This window comes from Engraulis encrasicolus, chromosome 2 (assembly GCF_034702125.1).
Source record: "Engraulis encrasicolus isolate BLACKSEA-1 chromosome 2, IST_EnEncr_1.0, whole genome shotgun sequence".
Taxonomy (NCBI): Eukaryota; Metazoa; Chordata; class Actinopteri; order Clupeiformes; family Engraulidae; genus Engraulis; species Engraulis encrasicolus.
In genome coordinates, this window is record NC_085858.1 from 45,314,012 (window position 1) to 45,339,416 (window position 25,405).

The 25,405-nt window shown below is 41.8% G+C and overlaps 1 protein-coding gene across 1 annotated transcript; it reads right to left on the bottom strand.

Moving 5' to 3' along the window:
- Nucleotides 1-1,571: 1,571 nt before the first annotated feature.
- On the bottom strand, nt 1,572-7,958 carry LOC134462987 (trichohyalin-like). The gene is made up of 3 exons (XM_063216251.1): nt 7,798-7,958; nt 7,012-7,474; nt 1,572-3,399 (listed from the first exon to the last, which is right to left on the bottom strand). Exons 1-3 carry the CDS (start codon nt 7,875-7,877, stop codon nt 1,612-1,614), a joined length of 2,331 nt encoding a protein of 776 aa, XP_063072321.1. The 5' UTR covers nt 7,878-7,958; the 3' UTR covers nt 1,572-1,611.
- Between the last annotated feature and the right edge of the window lie 17,447 nt (nt 7,959-25,405).

Consider the following 25,405-nt stretch of genomic DNA (forward strand, 5'->3'; position numbering starts at 1 on the left):
ACCATACTGTATATCCGCCATCTTGGATTTTGGGCGTTTCCACTTCAGAAAAAAATTGGAAACAGGTGGATCCGAAGACTATGGGGTCTGTAGTTGATAAAAAACACAATTTGGAAAAATCTATATGAAATGTTTCTAAACCTTATTTTTGGGACAATTGAACCTGCACTATCTGGTGGTTCCAGAAAATATTACGGTGATAAACCTGATAGAACGGCACTGATTTGTGCAGAGAAAAGAGTGAAGACATTGGCCTATGTCTTTCATTTTGTAAGAGAACTTTAATCACAAAGTCCCAATGTTCACTGCTGACAGAATATTTAAGTAGTTGCTTACAATTTATTGTTAATCATCCACACACTGCTGTGTCCTTTTAAAGATTAAAAATAATATAGGCATAGGCCTATAGGCCAGTTTTATATATTTTTTTATATAGCCTAATGATTATACAGTAATGAAATAGATCACATTTAGGCCTGATATTGCATTTTTACACTTTTTGAATAGGGCCTACTCAAGCCGCTTTTCAATGTAATAATAATAACAACAATAAATAAATAGGACAATATATATTTAAATAGGCCTAAAATATAAGGTGCACCTGCTACCACCAAATACTGACAAATATCCCACATTACTGTCTTCTTTTTCCAGGGGCTTTTCACCTTGTATGTTATAAACTGGTGGTGAAGTCCAATCAATGAGTTTTAATGTGTGGTGTGGCAACATGATGTGTTGCCTGGCTTTCTATAGGCTACTAAGTGCAATCCTGACACTACCGCACACACACACAGAAACACACACACACACACTGATTCTGAACTATACACTCTGGAGTTCAAATCTATCTGAAATAATACACAGCCGTTGGTGAGTATTTTTTATATTTTTATTTATTATATAGTATTTTTTATTGTGTGTCTTTCCTTTCTTTTTTGTTCTCTTGTCCTCCTCTCTCCTCCCGCTCTCCCTCCGTCCCCTGCTCCTCTCTTTGTCCTTTTCTCTCCCCCCTCTGTCCCACCATGTGTCCCGAGCTCCTCGATTGCCTCCACTGAGGTTGTCGGCGGCGTCTCCTCTCTCTTCCATCTCTGCTTATCCTGTCATTTCAGCTTCGCCTCCATTGCCTGTGTGCTAGTTGTCTCTGCTGGAAGATTTCTCTCCATTTCTGTCCTCTTTGTGCCTTTGTCCTCCTCTCTTTTGCTCCTCTCCACCACTCCCAGTGTCAGCTTCTCTGTGTCCAACTTCACACCATTTGTTTCTTCGCCTAAAGTTCTGAGTTTGTAACTTTCTTTCCTCAAGGCGTCCAATGTTTCCTCCAACTCTGTTACTTTCAGCACGACTACGTTGTTTAAGCTGTGCCTCTCTTTCTTTGCTCTTCCACCTCCCTTTCCCGTTTCAACTTCTTTAATTTGTGTTCTTCCTCCTCTCTTTCCTGTTTCAATTCCTCCTTCATTGTCTCCGTGTGTTCTTTACCATTTGTTTCTTCGCATAACTGCACCCTGAGGTCATAACTTTCTTTCTTCAAGGCATCCAATATGTTTTTTTTTGTTGTATTTGTATTTGTGTGTGTGTGTGTGTGTGTGTGTGTGTGTGTGTGTGTGTGTGTGTGTGTTAAATCCCCAGTCTCTTCTTCAGCCACCTCAGTATTCTCTTTCCTCCTTTCTTTTCTTTTTTCACCATCGTTATTTTTTTCATTGTTTTCTCTTCCCTCTCGAACTCCTTTTCTCTTTGGACGGCCTCCTCTAGTCCCATCTCTCTGATCCTCTCTTGTTGCCCGTTATTATTGTTGTTCTTCATCTCCTCTATCAGTTTTTTCTTTTCATCCTTCTTTAGCTCCACGGTATCTGCTGTGACTTTCCCCAACGCTTGGTTGTGCGAGGTTGTCGGCGGCGTCTCCTCCTCTTTCCTCCATCTCTGCTTATCCTGTCTTTTCAGCTTCACCTCCATTGTCTGTGTGCATGTTGTCTCCGCTAGCAGCCCTCTCTCCATATCTGTTCTCTTTGTGTCTTTTTGCTCCTCTCTTTTGCTCATCTCCACCCCTTCCAGTGTCAGCTTCTCTGTGTCCAACTCCTCACCGTTTGTCTCTTCGCCTAAGTGCACACTGAGGTTGTGATTTTCTTTCCTCAAGGCGTCCAATGTTCCCTCCAGCTCAGAGACCTTCAGCACCACGTCAATCAGGTCCTCCATCTCTTTAAACTGCTCCGCTCTTTTGTCTGGCGACCGTTTGACTATCGCCTCAGATTTTCTCCGTAGCTCCATCATCTTCTGCAACCTCTGCTCTTCCCCCTCTCTTTCCTGTTTCACCTTCTCCAATCTCTCCATTTCTTGCAGTGTCAGCTTCTCTGTGTCCAACTTCACACCGTTTGTTTCTTCGCCTAACTGCACACTGAGGTTGTAACTTTCTTTCCTCAAGGCGTCCAATGTTCGCTCCAGCTCTGTGACCTTCAGCACCTCGTCAATCAATTCCTCCATCTCTTTAAACTGTGCTTCCTCCTCTCTTTCCTCTCTTTCCTGCGACCGTCTTTCTATCGCCTCAGATTTTCTCCGTAGCTCCATCATCTTCTCCAATCTCTCCTCTCTTTCCAGTTTGACGTCCTCTAATCTCTGTTCTTCCTCCTCTCTTTCCCGTTTCATCTTCTCATTCTTTCTCTCCACATCATTTGTTTCTTCGCCTAACTGCACACTGAGGTCGTAACTCTCTTTCCTCAAGGCGTCCAATGTTCCTTCCAGCTCCGTTACTTTAAGCACCACGTCAATCACTTCCTCCATCTCCTTAAACTGCTCCTCTCTTCCCTCTCTTTCCTCTTGCGACCGTCTGTCTATCGCCTCAAATTTTCTTTGTAGCTCCACCATCTTCTGCAATCTCTGCTCTTCCTCCTCTGTTTCCTGTTTCAACTTCTCCAATCTCTCAGTTTCCTCTTTTCTTTCCTGTTTCAACTTCTCATTCTTTCTCTGCTCATCGATTCTCTTCATTACCAGCTTCTCCATTCTCTCCTCTTCCTCTTTTCTTTCCTGTTTCAACTTCTCATTCTTTCTCTGCTCATCGATTCTCTTCATTACCAGCTTCTCCAATCTCTCCTCTTCCTCTTTTCTTTCCTGTTTCAACTTCTCATTCTTTCTCTCCTCATCGATTCTCTTCACTACCAGCTTCTCCAATCTCTCCTCTTCCTCTTTTCTTTCCTGTTTCAACTTCTCATTCTTTCTCTCCTCATCGATTCTCTTCATTACCAGTTTCTCCAATCTCAGCTCTTCCTCCTCTCTTTCCCGTTTCAACTCCTCATTCTTTCTCTCTGTGTGTTCTTTCGCGTTTCTCTCCAATTCTGCATTCTGACTTCTATCCATTTCAATCCTCTTCATCAGCTCTGCTGACTTTCTCTCTAACAGCTCTACTTCATCCACCTGCAAGTAGTAAGCAAATTATGTTACATTACTTTACATTACATTACACACTTATCTGACAGTTTGCTTTACTGTATATTAGGGTGCATCAGATGCCCCCTATGAAAAGATATTGCCTTGGCCCTATAGTAAAAATGTTCTACACCCAGTAAAAACACACTGTGTAAAATATTTTGAAATTTGGATGAAGTCTACCGGGGCCACCAGCCCCATGAAAATAGAAAATAATGGTGATAGTCAGAATCTTGGAATAGAAATGGACATTTTGCTGCATAAAGCTACCCAATAAAAACATATTGTCTCAGTTGTGTGATAAAAATGTTCTATGCACAGTAAAATCACTCAAAATATGTTGAAATTTAGATTAATTCTACCGGGTCCACCAGGCCCATGAAAATACAAAATAATGGTGATGGTGATGGGCAACCTGGATTCCAAAGCTGAAGTCCAGTGCCGCATATTCCAAATGACATACCTAGCTTTACCTTTCCAGTTGCAATTGGACAGGTAATTTGAAATCTGTGGCACTGGATTGTAGCTTTTGAATCTAGATTTGTCATTGTCTTAAAACAGAGGTGGACAAACCGTGTGACACATTTGCCCCAGCCAATATAATGAACCAGCTGAGCCTAATTACCACTTAAGCCAGGTTGATCAGGTAATTAGTGACATCACCTGTATTGGGAGCACAGACAGAAGGAATATCTAAGCAGGTTGTGTATTCAGTCGATCCACTTACACAGACTTCAGTCTCAGGACAGACTGATGGTCAAACTGCTATATTTAGGCAAATTTGCTCTTTTGCAACACAATATCAATTCCTTGCTGCCTTGGACCGCTGCTAGTATCAAGCAAGAGATTGCAAAGCTGCATGACTGTTATATTTGTGTGTTTCACCTGTGGGCCTACAATTCATGGAGGAACATCTGTACTAAAGCTGTGAATGTTCCTTGGAATGCCTAGGCTACAAGGCAATCAATACAACTGTATTGAAGAGTGCCATTACTTCTTTATCCCATCGCCTGTGGTAGTATTTCACTTTACTCCATCAGATGAGTACCATAACTTACCTGAGAGGCCCTTGGCAATGAACTCTGGACCTGGTGATACCCATGACATACCTAGAAGCCACTTAAGTACAGGTTTTGGGAAGCCACTCTTTCCAACATCACATACAGTTTTATTGTACTGTATGTACTCTATTGAACTACTGCAGGGATTTCTTGAAAAAAACACAAGTCATTCCAAGGAGCATTCGTATTAACAGCTACCTGTACAATCCTGTAGGCCCACAGGTGAAGCACACAAAAGTCATACAACTTCGCAATCTCTTGCTTGATACTGGCAGTGGGTCAGCTGGTTCATTATATTGGCTATATTTGGAATATGTGGCACTGGACTTTGGAATCCAGGTTGCCCATCACTATCACCATTGTTTTGTATTTTCATGGGCCTGGTGGGCCCAGTAGAATTAATCTAAATTTCAACACATTTTCCACAGAGTGATTTTACTGTGCATAGAACATTTATTTTTATCACACAGCTGAGGCAATATGTTTTTATTGGGTAGCTTTATGCAGCAAAATGTCCATTTCTATTCAGGGCTGGACTGAGCGATAAATAGGGCCCGGGCACTTTTGGATTTAAGGGGCCCCCTCATTATTATTAGTGCCGGAGAACTGACTCACCCGTGGGCCCCGCACCCTCATGGGCCCCTATTTTCAGTACTGTAAAAAAAAAAAAAAAATGGGGGCCCACGAGGGTGCGGGGCTCACCGGGAAATGCCCGCCATGCCAGATGGCCAGTCCAGCTCTGTTTCTATCCAAGATTTTGACTATCACCATTATTTTCTATTTTCATGGGGCTGGTGGCCCCGGTAGACTTCATCCAAATTTCAAAATATTTTACACAGTATGTTTTTACTGGGTGTAGAACATTTTTACTATAGGGCCAAGGCGATATCTTTTCATAGGGGGCAACTGATGCACCCTACTGTATATCCAAAAGCGTCCTGGAGCAACGTGAGGTTAGATGTCTTGCTCAAGAGCACTTCAGCCATGAGGTAAGGTAGTAAGCAAATGAGTTGTGTTGTTTTGTTTTTTGGGGATTTTTGCCTTTTTTAATTATTTTGAAACAGGACAGTGAAGACATGACAGGAAGCGAGTGGGGAGAGAGAGAGACGGGGAAGGGTTGGCAAAGGACCCGGGCCAGAATCAAACTCGGTTGAGCCGCCTAGCAGCCGAGTGCCCTACCGTTAGCGGCGCAGTAGGGCCATGAGTTATGATTTATATTACATTACATTACACTTAACTGACACTTTTATAAATCCAAACCTACTTCCAGTTATTTACAGGGTATTGGTTACAGTCCCTGGAGCTATGTGAGGTTAGGTGCCTTGCTCAAGGGCACCTCAGCCATGAGGTGAGGCAGAAAGTGTCAGGGTGGGATTCGAACCTGCAACCTTCTGATATAAAGCTCATCTCCTTAAAGGGACACTGTGTGAGATTTTTAGTTGTTTGTTTCCAGAATTCATGCTGCCCATTCACTAATGTTACCTTTTTCATGAATACTTACCACCAGCATCAAATTCTAAGTATTCATTATGACTGGAAAAATTGCACTTTTCATACATGAAAAGGGGGATCTTCTCCATGGTCCGCCATTTTGAATTTCCAAAAATAGCCATTTTTAGCTGTAAAAATGACTGTACTTGGACCATACTAGAAAATATTGGTTTATTACTTAGTAAACTTTCATGATCAAATTTGGCAATAGGCAGCCCAGTTTCAATAAGCAGCATAGTTGCAGTACCTTTTTTGACCATCTCCTGCACAGTGTCCCTTTAACCGTTAGGCCACAGCTGCCAACATTTTGATAGCATGTTCCAACACATCATACACTGATCAAGAGCTATTCAATGTCAATCAGTAAGAGACAAATATAATTCAGTAAAATCATGCAATCTGACCATGCAGTAAGTCGTAGTGAAACAAAAAATGAAAACATACAACAACTAGAAATGCACTTTGAGAGTGCATACCTCTACCAGGGAAGTGTTCCTGGGCTCTTTTTGTGAAGTAAGAACCTGGAATGTCAAAATCTACCCTGGAATGTATACAAATACAAATACATTTATTATTATTCCGGAACTTGATCCTGACCACCCCACCACCAACATTTTATCACTTGTCTTGCTCCTTTTGCCATTCCCAGCAACTCAACTCAAATAGTTATGAATGGAACAAAAAAGAAAAAAGGGAATGCTTCACTGGGTCCTGTATCCAGTTAGTAAAAAAGGGTGCTCATCAAAAAGAACTTGGGCGTCCAAACTTCCATGAAAAGATAAAAAACACTATTTGAGGCACTCCTTACGAAAGTTAAAAAGCCTTTATTACATACTGGCTAGATTCCTACGCGTTTGGACCCATTGTCCTCATCAGGGCATCATGCCCTGTCTTCATGCCCTGATTAAGACAATGTGTCGAAACACGTAGGCATGTTGCCAGTATTTAATGGATTTGGATGAAACTTTGTTATCCTCCTGACAGACAAACAAACAAACAGACAGACAGACAAACCGACGTGACCGAAAACAGAGGCAACAAACGCTACCTGTGTGTGATGTAGGCCTCCTGTCACGGTCCTCTCCGCAAGACTCCTCATCTCGGCCCTCTTCCTGTACAGCTCGGCCCTCAGCCACTCCACCTCCGCACCTCCTCGGCGCTCCACTGCACACATCACCATCTTCATGCTGAGCAGGTCCATCTCCATCCTCTTCCTCTGCATCTCCTGCACGCGTTCTTGCCGCTCGATCTCCGCTGTCATGCGCTCTACTTGCCGTCCTCTCTGCTTCGACTCCGCCCTGAATCTCTCCGTCTGCGTCCTTCTCTCCAGATCCTTCTTGGCTTGACGTGCCTTCTCCTGCGCCTTCAGAGACGCCACCTCTCTCTCCAGCTCTCCGATCTTCTTGTCTTGCCTTTTTTGGTGCGCAGTAGTGCCTTTTCTCTGCCCGATGTCAATATCAGGGTAGCTACTGCTGCCCATGATGTGGCCATCAGATGGAGTTACACCAGGGCTACAAAAACAACAAACAAAAGAAAAAGGCAAAAAAAAAGTTATCATAGTGTGTTGTTGAAAATAATGTCAGGTGTAAGTAGGTGTTATGTGTAAATAACGTAAAGAGTTCTTATGCAAGATATGTTATGTTAGCCTTTATCGTTTCAAATGCATTTGATGGTGGGGGCAAACTGTCACTGCATCCTTCAGCATACATTATATTGAAATCAAGTATAACTGTTTTGCACTATCTACTCTATCGTTAGTTATTCTGTGTGAGCTGTTGTTCATCATGATGATATGCAGATATGCATCCACACACACACACGGACAAACACACACCTTCCAAACGTTGTTGCATAAAGCTCGGGTCTGGCGGAAAGGGTCTGCAGCAGGTGCATGGGGACACCAGGGGCGTCCATATCCTGACGTGCACCACAGGCCGCCTTCCTGCTCTCTCAAACTCCTCAAGGTTTTATATCCAGTCGATGCTGTAATAATAATAAGACATATCTGTGGAGAGAAGGGACAGGGGAGGGGAGCATTCATTATTTTTCATGAATCCATATGAAATGGATTGACTACCAAAATTATCCAGTCTCCTCCTCGCTGGTCCTGCCCACAAAAGGCTCTCTGCTCCTGGGCATCATTTTAGCAGAGAGCCCCCTGAGCTCCAAGCCAGGTCAAGGAATCACCTCATACCCACACAGGTAGAATGCCCGAACATAATTGTGCAGGTAATTAACCCTTTAGCGCAGAGCCTATGTTATAACCCTACTGTCACCAAAATTGTAATGACTGTCTGAAACTTTTAATTAAGGTTCTTGGTGATGTCATAGCAATGTCGTTATGATGTAGTTAAGTATTTTCAGCAAATAGTCAATAGGCCCGCCGGCGACCCCAGTGATACTGTGGGTGCTATAGAAATAGCCTACATGTTGTATTGTATTGTATGCTGTATTACCCTATTGATAAGAAATTCTCTGCATTTACACATGTATTACTGAAAATATAAAATGTGATAAAAGTATAACATGTAGTTAGGACTTTGGCTTTCTGTGTTTCTAGTTAAACTCTGTTTGGTTAAACTCTGTCCCTGTGTGAACTCTGTCCCTGTGTGAGCTCTTGCTGTGAATTATGTGACATCTGTATCAGGAGGATATCTCTCCCAAGGTTGTCTCAGACAAATCACCACTTAGCTGAACTATTAACTTGTATATTTATTCTTCTTGTCAGCTTAACTATGACCTTGTCTGGTTAAACTAAAGATTACGTTAGTGATTACTTGTTAGGGGCTAATAAAGGCATGCCACCGCTGTTAGCAGACGGGGCTTGTATCATTTCTGTAACATCTCTGTGATGAACAAGACCCCCACTCTGCTGCAGAGTTTAAATGTTACCTCTGTCTCCTGTGTGGGTTTTCTTTCAGGTCAATTTTGATAAGGTGATACAGTGAATTTATTCACACCTATACCATTGAACACCTCCATTTATAGGCCTACCGCAGGACAATTAGGCTATGACAGCAATTCAATTGCATTGTGAGGTCTTGTTTCTATGACGGTAGTATTCATGACATTTACAAAACTCCTACACCTATAGAATGTTCATACTATGCTCTGATTGGCTGGCCTGACATTGTGATGATGTAATTTCCAAGACAACAGAATAATGAGAGATGTCTAATTTGATATTGCTGAAATTATATGACAAATTAATATGAATTATAAGCAACACATCACATATCAAAAATATAATGTATATATGTAATATAATGTTTATGTCACTACATCACTGCAAATAAAAACATGATTTTGGAGGTGGTGGATGAAGGTTGGGGATTCTGTCATGATTAGGGCTGGGACGATTAATCTACTAATCGTGACTAATCGACTATAAAAATTAGTCGGCAAGACTTTTCATAGTCGTCTAATCGTTTCATTTAATTTAGAGCTTTTTTACGTACTTTTCTAATGCTTTATTACTTTATCGAAACCTAAGATTGCCCAGCACGTATGAATTGAACATTGTATCTCGGAGTAAATAAGCTACTATCATGATTTAAAGGTCATTGTGAGCTCAGGGACCTAATTTTAACGGTTTCTTTCTTTTTTCCCCAATTTCCTTGAAGATTAAAGTGCTAGACTACTTGAAAAATTAATCGTTTGACTAATCGACTATTCGAAAAAAATAGTTGATAGATTAATCGGGAGAAAAATAATCGTTTAGGACAGCTCTAGTCATGATTTACAGTATTTACGTATTTATAATATACTTAACCTTGGCTACATTATTTTATTTTATTGCCATTAGGCTACTGCATGTTTTTACACACAAACATTTACTGGAAAGACTTAATTAGGACTAAGCTTATTATATCTAATTAGGCCCTATCTATTATAGGCCTATCTAACCCACAATTACCACCAGCCTATTTATTTATATGTTATAATAAATTACCCTCTCTATTCTACCTGAGAAAATTGTATTTATTTGAATAATTAATGAAATAGCTTTTTGCTGTAAATGTGATTTTAGTTGTGGCAGGTGAAAAATTAGTTTCCAAAAGGAAAATAAACAAACAAATGCAATATCACTAACAAAAATACAGCGAGATATCAATTAACTCTAATAAATACACACAAATAATCTTGATTTTCACTTAAAACGAAATGAAAGCATGTGTTTTAAATGTAAAGATTAGGAGAGTATTTACTCACCTCTTTCCTCTAGTCTCTTGCTTTGTAGAATAACTGCTTTTGAAGCAGCCTTGTTCTCTTCTGCAACGGAACTTTGGTTCACTGTGACATCACAACAAGCACATCAAAGTTACACATGCACTGACATTCTCCAACATTCCAAATGAGTCAAGTCAGTGCACTTGCCATCTTACCACTGTACCTGCCACAATACATTACAAAGGAGAATACAATACAATATAACCTGTATTTATATAGCGCAATATCACGTCTCAAAGCACTTTCAAAATACACATCACACATAATACACTATTCCACATTCACACAGCCCTGGAGGCTGCCGAACTAAAATATAATAAAAACCAAAACGATATAAATATAAATATATAAACATAACATTTATTATCACTTTTTGTGGAGTTTTTGTTTGATTGTAGTCTGTCTTGATATGTAGGCCTATTTGTACTAGCTATCTGCCTCTAGGCCTAGGCGTATGTAGGCTAATGTCACCCTATGGAAAAATGAATCTCTAACTTTGACCTTGAAAAAAGTATGTTCCACTAAATATCAATTTGTATTTCAATATGTGATGCAAGGATCATCACTTAGTACAGTTAGTAGGAGTTTACTATTGCAATTCGTCCCATGATTTGGCCTTTTTTTTTTTAGCAAGATTGAATGGCCAATAAACCCTCTTTTCGCTTGGAAAAATGACTAGAAGAGAAGTGAAGTCTGTGGGCACCATAGCACAAGAACTGACCAGACAGCCTTCAGAGACGCGCTCTTTCTGGAAATGGTACCTCGCAGTCGCAATCGGAGCCGTGTGAGATGCGGTTTGACCCTCGGGTGCATCCGTAGTTCAGCATTGAAGAAGTGCGTGGTGGTGCTAGCATGTTGTTGGCAAGATGAGAAGGATACTTGACCTGTAATGTTGATATTACACATTGTTTTGACTGGAGGGACATAAATAATAAGATGCCACGCTACGCGCAACTGGTTATGGGGCCGGCAGGCAGCGGAAAGGTATGAACAAGACAAGATAATCTAATGTAGCTGAGTGAGCTAGCCACTTAGCTAAAGAAGCCTATACTACTAGGCTATGTATTGTAGAGAATGCAAGCCAGTGACGTGCAGTGAGGGGTATGGTACTGTAGGGTAGGCAGTAAATATAGAAAATATATATTTTGTATATTTTTTAGCGGGGGGTCTGGGGGTCCTTCCCCAGAAAATTGTTTTTTTCTTAGATGCAATTTCCTGCATTTTAACCAAATCTGGACAGTCACTATCAGCTAAAAACTTTTATAAAAGACTAACAACTTTTAACAAATAGTACCCCCTTTCATGCAGATCCGAAATGTAACATATGGTGTGTGTGTGTGTGTGTGTGTGAGAGAGAGAGAGAGAGAGAGAGAGAGAGAGAGAGAGAGAGATGCCTTATGCCACAAGGTATGGCTTGGATAGGCAACTAGGCCTATTCACCTAGTATGCTGATAAGGTCTTTAATGTGCAACAAATTAGTAGGCCTATGTTTCTCTAAATACTGTAAATATAAAGTAGGCTTTAAGATAAAATGCCATCAGTGCTTAGCCACCGCAGCTCTAATAACTAAATAAGTAAATAAATAGGCTTCACTATTTAGACATTTGGACATTGTCAGTAGACCTACATCTGAAACAATAAGTGAAAATGCATAATTTCAATTTCTTGAAAAGGCCAGCTACACTTTTATTTTTTGCCAAATTGGTAGCTCAAGGACCCATAGCCTACTTTGTGGTATGTCAGATTAGTAAAATGTGTAGTGTGCAGCAACAAAACTAGTTATGGAAGAAGTAGGCCCATTTACACCGCCTGTGCCTTTGCTGGAGGAGTAGGCCCAAAAAGGCCGCTTGTGCCTTGCTGACATGAAAGACAAACAGTTCAGACACACTCCTAATGCAGGGGCAGGTGGTCAATAAGACAGACACAGACAGACAGAAACAGTTGTATACGCATTAAAGAAAAACCTAATGGAGAGATAAAAAACAACTTGTACTGAAAAGATATGCCCAGGTAATACACGGGACTGTCCAAGGTCCTGAAGTTTGTATGTGGTCTAACCACTGATGTAGTAATACAAAAGTAGCAGGACCTAGGAAGATGCTCAATACAAGGGGCACACAGGTATACATACACACACACACCACACACACACACACACACACTACACACATACCATGTTCACGCAAATATGTTTTAACTACGATATATTTATATGAAATCATGCACTGACATATGGATATCTTGATGTCTTGCCTATGCGTAAGATAGAATGCATGATGGAAAAGTACAGTGTGTCTCAGAGATGGAAACTTATTTCCATAGTTAAAAGTTAACCTGGGTCCATTAGCACTTGGGCACATGTGCTCTGAGCACACATGCCAGGTGAGGCACACACACACAGAAATATTGTATAAGCATTAAAGAAAACTTAGGATAGACCAAAGACAGAACCTGCACTGAAAAGATCCGCCCAAGTAGTACATGGTGCTGTCCAAGGTCCTGAAATCTGTAGTAATGTAGTGATGTAGTAACACAGAAGTACCATGACCTATTAGACCCCTTGCACCTCCCCTGACAACCGTCGTCAGGACGAACTCAGAGGACAATCACGCTCCGAACGCAGTGCGCAGCCCGTTGGAATAGCCAGATTACTGCAGATCAGTGGTCGGCAATTTCGTTTGTATACGGACCAATTCCCGCCCTCAGAATTAAAATAATCAGATTCTAGAAAAAAAAACAGTATCTGAACTTGACAGTACCGATATTCCTCTGTAGACTTCCGTTGTGCTTCAAACTTTCTGGCCAAAGGACCACTGAACTGAATTGACGCGCTCGAGCTGTAGGCACTGCAAATCCATGTCACTTGCTTTGTTAGACCCGTGTATACATTTCAATGCTGTCTTATATTTTGGTGAAATGTCAAGATAATGTTACAAATATTAATATCCTAGTCATAAAAATAAGGATGGCTATTAGAAATAGCCCCTGCAGACTGAAGCTTTTGCAGTGGTGGCGCCAACTGAAAAATGAGATCATGCTGGGGAAAATATAGCCTATCCACGCGTAAAATAAACAATGCGCAACGTTTACGCCTTAATATTTGAATCTATACAAGGTCAGATTAAGAGTAGTCTACAGTGTGGAGTCAATGGCCAGTCTGTTGTGCTACAAGTGTCAGATTTTAGATGGGCTTTTGGTGTGAATACCCCCCTTGGTACAAAAGGATCTCGGTAATCTCGGTTAAAACCATGGAGGTCCTGTTTTCGATCGTTTGCGTTTCTTCCAACACACCACCGTGTTTTAGCCTAGGCCTACATGCTTTCTGTGAGACATTTGCCAAGTTGGAATGGCGCAGCGAAAAGTTGCCTACAAAAAACAGCAGGCGCTGACAGCGTCTATATTCAAGATTCAAGATTAGTTTATTACGTCTTATTATAGGTTTGAAGCCTATAAAGAGTAAAATTTGATGTGTTTTTCTTGTGTCCTCAAAAAGAATTTAAAAATAAAAATAAAAAGGGGGGGGGGGAGGGGGGGAAAAAAGTGCAAAGAAAGTGCCTTGTTGTCTTCAGCATGAATTCAGTAATCTTATTGCTTGGTGGAAGAAACTACTTTGATGCTCTCAATGGTGCCTCTGTAAAACGACCTCAGGATCTTGGGTCTCATCCCAAACTTTCTCAATCGTCTGAGGTGGTACAGACGTTGCTGGCTTTTTTTAACAATGCACTGTGTGTGACTGTCCCAGGTGAGGTCCTCTGAGATGGTAACGCCAAGGAATTTAAAGTCTCTCACCCTCTCCACTGTCTCACCGTTGATGATATCGGTCCCATTGCCACTGAAGACACAAAGGCTGTGCGCGCCCCCTGACAAATTTGATGGCTTTGTGATCAAACCATCTCACTCGCTGCACAACTTTGATTAATCTTACATTTAGTGGGTGGAATTTAATGAATTTGACCCGCATTGATGACCACCTTGTTGCTGTTGGAACAGGGGGCACCCCCTTTCCCCTGTCTTATTGAACATCCCCGCTGGCCGTTATAATTGCTATTGCGCATGCATAGCCTATATTTTGCCATTACGATATTATCATTGCTTCTTTGGTTAGCAGCGCAATTGATAATTTCCCCCTGCCAGCATCTGCATTATCTCATTCCCGAGTTGGCACCACCACTGCAAAATAGGCTAGTGGTCCGTGAGTGGATTAGACTTTAAAGGGACACTGTGCAGGAAATGGTCAAAAAGGGTACTGCAACTATGCTGCTCATTGAAACTGGGTTGCCTATTGCCAAATTTTATCTTTTCATGAAAGTTTACTGAGTAGTAAACAAATATTTTCTAGTACGATCCAAGTAGAGTCATTTTTGCAGCTAAAAATGGCTATTTTTGGAAATTCAAAATGGCGGACCATGGAGAAGATCCCCCTTTTCATGTATGAAAAGTGCAATTTTCACAGTCATAATGAATACTTAGAATTTGATGGTGGTGGTAAGTATTCATGAAAAAGGTAACATTTGTGAATGGGCAGCATGAATTCTGGAAATAAACAACTAAAAATCTCACACAGTGTCCCTTTAAACATTATCCACATTTATAGTCGGCCTAGCCTACCGTAGCCTATTTGAGACATTCTCGTGACATTTCACAAAAAAAGACAGACGCGTGTAGTCTACATTTCACGCCTCACCTAACAAAGCAAGCGACATGAATGTGTGCCTGTAGCTCGAGCGCGTCATTTCATTTGGTGAGAAAGTTTGAAACGCACCGTTATAACGGAAGCTTACAGAAGAATACCGGTCTATATTTGTAACATTATCTTGACATTTCACCAAAAAATAAGACGGCATTGAAATGTATAGGCTACGGGTCTAACAAAGCAAGCGACATGGATTTGCAGTGCCTACAGCTCGAGCGCGTCAATTCAGTTCAGTGGTCCTTTGGCCAGAAAGTTTGAAGCACAACGGAAGTCTACAGAGGAATATCGGTACTGTCAAGTTCAGATAGTGTTTTTTTCTAGAATCTGATTATTTTAATTCTGAGGGCGGGAATTGGTCCGTATACAAACGAAATTGCCGACCACTGATCTGCAGTAATCTGGCTATTCCAACGGGCTGCGCACTGCGTTTGGAGCGTGATTGTCCTCTGAGTTCGTCCTGACGACGGTTGTCAAGGGAGGTGCAAGGGGTCTATAGGGAGAGGCCCAATGGGAAACAGAGGTAGACACGCACACCACACCACACACACGCTACACACGCATACCATGTCCACACACATACATGTTTGTAACTGTTACATTTCTATGAAATCATGTATTGATATATGGATATTTTGATGTCTCGCCTAGGTGTAAAATGGGATGCATGTACTGATGATGGACATGTACACGTGTGTCACAGACATGGAAACTTCCATCCATCGTGTTAACCCGAGTCCATCAACGTTTACTTATGACCAGAAAGTGCACTTTGTGAGCAGGTGCGCTGTAGATGTGCCCACGGAACCGAGAGAAAGGAGATAAGCATATAGTATATAAAGGGGGCTAATTTAGGCCCAAGTTGGGTTCAGTTTGGGAAGTGTTCTGAGACGGTGGTCCCTTCTGCTCCCCGGGTTGCAATCCTTACTCTGTTCCGGTGGTCTTCTGCAGCGCATTTGCATCAGGATACTGTACATCTCTTTGTGCAATCTGAGCGAATAAAGTCTTCATCAACAACGAAGAAAACGGTCTGGACAGCACTTCTTTCTGATCTGGTCTACCTCAATCTGACGGACCCCGGCGTGGGTGCCTGGGGCTGACTTCTAAAGAAGAAATCCACAACACTCCTCTAAACATTAATTTAACCTTTTACTGTTTTGTCTGTGCAGATCACCCATCACTGTCCTCGGTGGCATCTAGCCTTGAGACAAAGAGGGATTTTCATGGTCTGGATCGAATCCCTCTTTTGAAAAGACGGAGGCTTCCTGTGAGTTTTTACTGTGAGTTTAAAAATATTTAGTTAAGTTTAATTCAACAGTTTATTGGGGCGGGGTGTTCGGGTCACCTACCCTGTATAATGTCTTAGCGTGTGCTGCATCACAGAACTCCACCACAGTACTACTACCCCATAATATTTACTTGCATGACCAGAGTTGGTTTTGAACATGTAGTGAGACGCACTGAGTCAAGTGTTCTGTGACTGGGGTTGGCTTAGCCAATGGCTTGCGTCGCCACCCTATTTATTTGTGGGTAACTTACTACCAAAAATACTGAATCAAACAAAGATATCGCAAACCACGCCCACTCAATGCAAAAGCGTGTGCTCCAGTTGGGTCTCCTAAGGGGGCGTTGTCCCCTACTTCTTCTCTTTTTGAGGTGTTTGCGCAAGACGTGCGCTACCGCCATCTACAGCGCTAAGGGGACTTCATTGATTCTCAACCTCAGGACTCCGAAGGTCTCCTAACCGAAGGTCTCCTAAAGGGGCGTTCACCCGACATAAAGTGGATACCGGAAAGGAAACAAAATGACGCTTCTTGGTTACATCCACTTTCTTTGTTACTACTCTGGAGCTGCAACAGTCCAGCCCCCCTCACCTTGCTGGTTCCTGTCACACCCCTTCCTGTTTGCTTGTGGCTGGTAAGCACGCTTGCGTTTGACCTGGGGACCATTCCATCATTGGCCCTGAATTCAGCGGCGCTTACGCGCAAAAGCCGAGTTTCAACTAACGGCAGCTTCTGACACCATTCCACCACTGAAGATCAGCTGCGCCTTGGCTAGTTTCACTTCAGCCGCGCTCATCAAAGCTGGCGTTGTGCTCGTGCACGTTGTACAGGGGAAGTACATATCAACGATTGTCGAAAATGCGATCAAGACTGGGGCATGCCTTGTCAAATCAAGTCTTTATCGGATATATGATGCGAGCATCTGTAGGTGAGCGGTAACGCAACCGCACTCTGATTGAGAGGCCCGCGTTCAATCCCCACCATGCGCAATGACAGATCACAACTCAATTATCAAAGGGAGAGCCTCGTCCAAACCTCGAATGCCATCATTTCAATCATTACAAATAAAATGCTTGCATCATCTAAGGTGTTTTATTTGTATCTTTCAGAAGAATTTGTTTTCGGATTAAATAAAGCATAGCCTAGGTAAAACGTTAGGCAGAGATCATTTGTTGAATCATTGCAATGCAAACTCAAGCGTAGGCGTCTGCAAGGTAGTTGTGAAGACGTTTTTTTATTGCCTATGCTGTAAAATGTTATGGTCTACATTTAACTGTAGGCCTATTGCTTGATAGCAAATGAAGCCAGCAACAAAGCGACATCAAAGGAGAGAATAGGCAAAAGTATGTTTTGAAGTTTCCATTTCTATAACCTGTCGCCTTACAAGACTTGAACCCGGGGCGACCACATATTAAGCAGCGCACCTGTCCACTGGGCCACACGTCTTCGTCTACGTGGGAGGAATTAGTAAATCAACACTATACAAGTTTTTAAAAAATGTGCTGATTATCAGAAATCCCCCGAAATGAAAGACAATGGTAACTATTGTAGTTTTTACTGGCATTATCACATCACAGACTATTAAAATCAAGTGATTTGATCTCGTAAAATGATGGCGGGAATTAAGCGGAACGTGCCCATTGTGACATTGTTTCCTACAGGTTCATTTTTTTTGCAACACGGATTCATTTAGCCTGGTGTTTAACCTGGGAGCTACCAGGTTAGAGTTGGAGCATAAGTTACCGTGGCAACTCAGCTGAGTTTCAGGTTAGCAAGACTGATGGAACGGATCTCTGTCTAAAAATAGCGCAGTTTACCGACTTGAGCTCGGATTTGGGGTTACCGCCGTTGATGGAATGGTCCCCTGATCTCTCCGTTATTCTGTTTAACTTTCATGTATTGCGATCATGACCGAATCTGGTTACTTTCTCAATGCCCCCACCGTTTTGGCTCTGCGTTCTCGGTCAGCAATGCATACCTGCCAACCTTTAAATTTTTTTTTGAGTAGCAACTTATCGCGGCGCGGCAATTCACGGCGCAACAACTTGGCATGGCAAAGCAACGGGGTCGCCGGCGGGCCCATCTGAGAGGCTACTTTGTTTTGCATAGTCTGCCCTACACCTAGGGTTGCCAAATGTCAACAGGGAAGATATGAGACACTTCATTCAGGCAGGGGGGTCCTCCCCCAGAAAAAAATGCTTTTCTTAGATGCAATTTCCTGCATTTGAATGCATTTTAGCCTAACATCCCGTGTATCTGGCAAATAGTTTATCTTGCTCTTCACAGTGCTACCATAATTTATTAAACTTTCATGAAAGATGTTTTTTTTTTGTTTCACACCATAACACCAATAAAATGCTATGATATAGTGTGCTGGAATTCAGGCCTCTAAATTAACTTTATTGATCACCAGCCAATATGGCTGTTAATCTTACTAGTCAAACATACCACCAGTCTAGTAGGCCTAAGTGGCTATTAAGTTATCCTATGTACCAGCCAAACAGAGCATTTGGTCACTTAGGGGGGTGTTAAGGAGCTGGAATTGAGTATGAAATTTAAGCATTTGCTGATTATTTTTTTGGCTGTAGAAGGTACATGTAGGAAAATGTATAATTTGATTATAAAATACTGAGGCATTTCAGTGATTTTTATGAACAAAAAGTTGAATTGTAATGATTCTTACATCATCTCCCCCAATATTAATGATGTTGTCACCTACTGTGAAGAAGCATCAGCCGAAGAAAAAAAGATAAAGACAAGTGTTATCTAAGCTATCAGGTTAATATCATTACCTTGGGGGCTAACATCAAAATCACACTTTCAGCATTCATTCAGTACAAAATGCGTCATGTAGTGGCTCTACTGAGGGACGAGGGCTAATGGCCAATGCTCTTGGAACTTCCACGGTAACTTTTGAGGGGCATCGCTTTTTTTTCACTTCTCTGCATAATAGTAGGCCTATCTATCCTCATCTGCCGTCATGAGTTGGCTATTGTTCACTGTTCGGCACATATGATAGGAGAATTGATTTTATTAATAGATTACCATACGTGATTACGGATAGTAGTCGTGGAGTGATGCATATTTGGTATGACGCACGACCTGTTACACCTGTTCACAGAATGGGCCATGACTCAGGGGGGAACAGTTACCTCGTTCAAAAAGTCGAGAATCCCAAGAAAGCCGACCTAAAACCTCGGGAAAGTGGGCGTGAAGATTTGGTGACGCAATGTCAGATCGATAATTATCGAGGTAGATCTCTGGCGGAAGTATAGAACAACGAGTTCCCGACCTATGTTTTGTATGACGACACACGCATCATCAACATGGCGCCCATGCATGGAACTAGCATGTAAACAGTATCAGAAATGCTAAAATATCATCTTGTAATCACTATCAACAACACCATTGATGTCATTCAATTGCATATGTACATATGTCAGTGCTGCTGGTATCTGACTGTTTGATTTAGTCTACTTAAGCTAAAATGATATGTCGTGGGTGTGAAGGCTCACGGTGAGGTGAAAAAAAGAAAAGAGAACCAAAACAAAACACGCATGAATCCCGATTGTTCCGGGATCAGTGGCGTTCATGCGCCAACTCCAGAACTCGATTGTCATGTGAGCAGTGTCGTCAGCTGTCTCGAGAGGTCCCGAGCCCGTGAAGGCGACAAAAATTCCTATACGGTGTCATGGTAGGTTACGGATGTAGACCTACTCCGAGCACAACCGTTAGAACTATCGCTTTATTTCCCCGAGTTAAAATGATCCGGCGCAAAGGGAAACCGAATTTAGTTTGTTGCTAATCTGCTAATTCATAGCGCGGTCATCGACACATTTTCTCATTCGGAAGTAATCTCGTTTCGGTCCAATATCAAAACAAGCAACAACATATTGCCGTCAAATACGGCGAAACATTGGGTGAATCATTACGACAGACCTCGGCCTTTATTTATTTTCATAAGTTTACGGATTTAGCAACTGGACGCAATTCACTCCCATACAGGCTACCTTTCTCAAAGTCCATTTACCTTTGAAACGGTGATTTTGACGGTGCTCACTTGTAAAACTACAGCGACAGTACCAAGATGGATAATACATGATGACAGGAGGAGGACACTTGTTTCAGAGATTATAGGAGTACATTAACCAGTCTCTCTGCTTGTGTGATTTCGAAGCAAACTTTCTATCGGCAGCTGATGCCTCGACTCGAGAGGAGCGCAGCACAACAAATGAAGAAATCCAAACTAGCGTTCTGATTGGTCAATATTCCCCCCCACACGTTGCTGGCCAATGGAAAGGCCAGCGCGAGACAATTGCAAGCAGAGCCAAGTCTACGGCTCTGTCTGGTTGCAAGTCTACAGAGCAATTTATAAGGGCCCATAAGGGCCACACTTTGCTATTGGTTTTTCCCGTATTTTGAAGTGACAGCGCCGTAGTTTGATGTCAAAATCCGTATCTGCTACACAAAATGCGTAATGGTCGGCAGGTATGGCAATGCTCAACTTTGCATGGCGACTTCTCAACCAGTGACTGGACCTTTCGTATGGTCGTGCCCAGCAGTGTGTGTTGGGCACGGTGAATTCCCAAATGTGCAAAGCGTGGATGCTCTGAAGTCTACAAATTTCGCTGGGAGTAGGCAAAGTTGTGAATCACCTGGTACACGCCTTCCTTTCAGATCTTTCCCTACTCCGCGTTTATCATGCATAGTGTTGAACAGGCGGCTGCTTCAGGTCTGACAAAAACAGTAGGCACACAAAATTCCATGAGCATACATTGCGTACACAGAAATCTGTCTTTGATAAGGTCATGTCCCTATCGGTAGAATTGCCAATTTAGCAACTTTTTGCTGTCCCTGGCGACTTTTAATCTCATTTAATGACAAAACCATCGTTTTTCAACACAATTGTAACTGCGCCGCCGTTGTCGCTCACTGAAAAGTCGCTAGATGACGTCATGACATTACGTATGTATGGCATCAAAGCATCACGCTGATCTCTAGAAAATGTGCCCATATGCCTACTTCCATAATTGGGAGGGAAAGTGGAAAACAGCGATCCTAGCGGTTACGTTCCAAACACCAGGGTGATCCTATTGAAACTCCCATAGACAAGTTTTTTTTTAAAATCCCACAAAGATATGACTTGGAACTATAACACCAGACACATTTTTCAGCGTACACAATAGCATGAACTACTACCTGTGAAAATCTCAAGTCATTTTTTGCCCTTTTAAGAAAAATAGAAATTGTGCCAATCTGGTCAGAAACGGACTACAGCTCCCAGCATGCTGTGCTTCGCGCCTCGTTTACAACACAGAGAAACAAATGAACGCGAACGAACGCAAGTTCTTCGCATATCTTCACATTCTTGTAATCCTATGAGTTCCACATTGTCTTCTTATTACACATATATACAAGCGATCATTTTGGTATGGTTTTAAATTCTCTAGTAGATATGATGGCTTCTGTGGTGACGAGTAACCACCTCTCTGGCTCATGTTTGGCTATGCTAATTTGGCTATGCTAATTACATGGAGTAAACAAGCCACACATGCCAGCCAGTGTAGTTCTGTATTAGCTTTTTAAAGAATATTAAAATCAGCTCAGATCAGTGAAAACCGAACATTTTACCACCTGGTTCGATAAAACGGGCCAACATGCCCATAATATGACTGCCACTACTTCTACTTCGTCGTCAGGGCCGAGATGTAATTTTTCAAAGAAAAAAAACATTCATTTGTTGCAGGGGGTTGGAACGTTGCCAGCAGGGGGCGATGAGATTACTTTCCCTCCCTATACAAACAGAGCTTATCTGCAGCCCAACTTAACCGTGAGAACAGTGTTGGGGGAAAAAAAACCCCAGCAAAAATTGCTATTGGCTTGCTGAAATGTCGCTAGATGGCGTCATAACGTTACATGTGACGTCACAGCCTCACGCACGACACGCCGATAACTAGAAAACGTGCCCAAATGCCTTCGTTCATAGTACAAATGGGAAATGCTAACTACTGTTTGATGATTAGATCTAATCTGCTGCCCTGCTTAACCGTGGGAAATGCTTCTGACAGCGCCGTTGTTTTAAAGTGGTACGCCACTATTTTGGGGCTTAATAAAGTTAAAATCATTGGCCAGGGTTTATAAGGGTGGTAAAGAGTCTTATTTTTCATGTAAGCCGTTGCCTTGCTTTAAAAGAGGGAGCATGTCGCTAAGCTAATGAAAATCAATGGATCCGTGTAGCATGCTACAATGCTACACGGATCCATTGACTTTCACTAGCTTAGCGACATATTCCCTCTTTTAACTTGTCTTAACCCTATCCAGACCGGGGGGGGGGGCTAAAAGTGCCCGCACCAACTTTGATGTCGTATAACTCCTGAATGACTTAAGCTATGACTACGAAACTTGATGACTTTTCCTAAAATGAAGTTGGCTACAGTGTGATACCAAAAGATTAGGTGTATCATTTTTGTTGTTGCCATGGCAACGGTTTTCTGACAGGTACGCCTGACCCAAAATCACTGATCTAAGTCTCATCAGTGTACCCTCCTAATTGCATACTAATTATGGTACAGTTATTCCATTACATTAGCATAACTTTACCAAATATAATATTAGCTTAATTAATTATCATTAAAAGTTAGCATTTTATGCTAATTCATGCTAATTTATGCTAAATTGATGACGTCATCACATTTAAAATCAAATAGCTACTATCTTTACCAATGCACATTTCACTCCAATTTTATTTCTTCTTTTTATTTCTCAGTGCTTGTGTGCCTTATGTAGATCATGCCCTCTAAATTTAGTAATAATGTACACTGTTGTTGATGGCTAACTGCTTGCGGCAATGTTATAAGAAACTGACGCCGCTTTGCCATATCTACGACGTGATTTTGTCACGTAATTTTTCATGTTTTTTGATATTTTCATTAGCATCAGAAACCCTTGTGAACATTTTAAGTGGTCTGATGCACATAATAACTAAAATTCATGTGCATTACCCAAGTTAGATGGAAAATACATTAAGGTGACATTTTGGGCAATAAAATCAGGAAATGACATCATAATGACGTCATAATACCCAATAACAACACCAAACTGATGTCAATCATAGATTTTTGGCTGAAGATCATCTCCTCCAAGTTTGGTGGTCATACGCCATTCGGTTCCTAAGTTATGAGGGGGGGGTCAAAAGAGCCCCCCCCCGGTCCCAGGAATGCCAAAAAAGCCCGGTCTGGATAGGGTTAAAGCAAGACAACACTTAACATGAAAAATAAGACACTTTACCACCTTTATAAACCCCAGCCAACGATTTTAACTGTATTAAGCCCCAAAATAGTGGCATACGCCTTTAAAAAGTCGCTAGATGCACCAAAACACTGCATGGGACATGCTTCCAATGGTGGCGTTGTTAGAATTACGTTGAAAAACAATAATTTTGTCACTGAAAAGGCGCGTTCTGAAAAGTCGCCAGATTAAGTTTTTAGTCACCAAAGCCGCTAATTTGACAACACTTGCCATGTTCTATTACGGTAATCGTTCTGTGTACCTTGTTTAACCCTTTAACACCTAAGGCTTAGAATGGCCGTCTGGACATTTTTGCTTGTTTTGACCATAAAAGTGTCAAATAATGTCCTATAAAGAAGTGCTTTGGCCTCTTTTCCCCAAACACTTGACATTTTAAGGATCTAACAGTATTTTACAATTTACTGCAAGTTTAAGGGGTGTAATAACAGTTTAAAATGAAGAAAAACACAAAATCGGAATTTGATTTTCTGAGGTTTAGTGATAAAAATCTATGAAAATACACCTGTACATCAGTTTCTAAATTTTAAAACATAAAATGAACAAGTATGCCACATTTTAAAAATATAATTCAATGTGTGGGTTATTTTTTTTTTCTTTTTAAAGAACATAAAATGAAAAATGTGCCTAGGCATTTTTTGGCCCACAGCCAAAGGAACCCTACACACACACACACAGTGAAAGTACATCTGTACATCAGTTTATGAATTTAAAAATATAAAATTAACAATAAAATAAAACATTAAAAAAAGATGTCATTGTGTGGGTGAAAATATTTGTTAAAAATAAATAAATAAATATAATGTCCCTAGGCGGTTTTTTTTTTTTTTGCCACACGGCCAGGCAAAAAGGAATAACACACACACAGACAGAGAGAGAGAGAGAGAGAGAGAGAGAGAGAGAGAGAGAGAGAGAGAGAGAGAGAGAGAGACTGATGTCCAGATGTCATTCTATTTGTGCAGAGTGAGAGAGGGGAAGAGAAACAGAGAGAGAGAAAGCTCACAGCAACAACTCCTCACATGCAATACACACACACGCACACATACAAAACTCTTCACTGGAAAAACACACACACACACAGACACACACACACTACTGGCTCTGGTGGTATTGCCAGTAGCAGTTCCTGTCAAGGACGAGACACAGGCCCACATCACACACGTCACACTTCCAGGGTGTATTCCTAGAGCACACCTTGCAGCGGTGCCTCCCCATGCTGGCTCTCTGGTCCTTGGTCTGCCCGCTGCTGCAGGGAACAGGCAGGTGCTGGCGGGTGGGTGGAGGTGGGGGATTGGGCTGGCCTGTTTTCAAGGTGACCCCAAGGAGGTGTGCCGCCAGTTCCTCCTGAAACTGCTGCCTAGTCAGCAGCCTCGCCTGCATGTTGTTGGACTGGCTCTTGTGTAGGATATAGGAGTTGGTGACGGCAACGTCGAGCAGATGTTGGAAGACCGTCATGGGCCATCTTCGGGTCTTACGATGGACGGAGTTGGTCCCGATCATCTGGTCCGACGTGTCGACTCCTCCCATATGTGGCCTGCGTTAACTCTTTACTGTAATATCTTTAATATTTTCAATGTTTAGTGACTACGCCACTCTCATTTGTTAGGGTGAGAGAACCCAACCATCAAACACTTGATTCAACTTTCCCCGCAACAGGTTAGTGAATAACAAGAGGTACAACTGTCATACAATTCAGAGTTCTTTTTATTTTCTTTCTTTTCGTAATGAATCTCTTCTTTCTTATCGTAATGAATCTCTGTACATAAAGTATGCCTCACGGGCTCAGTCAAATATAAAAATATAGAATATGAACGTTTACAGTATCTATAGGCACGTCATCTCAAGATACAGAAATGTGCAAATGTGCTAGTTATGCAAAAGTGCTAATGGCAATTGGCAATTGCACGAGGGGTAGACCAAATAACAAAAATTGC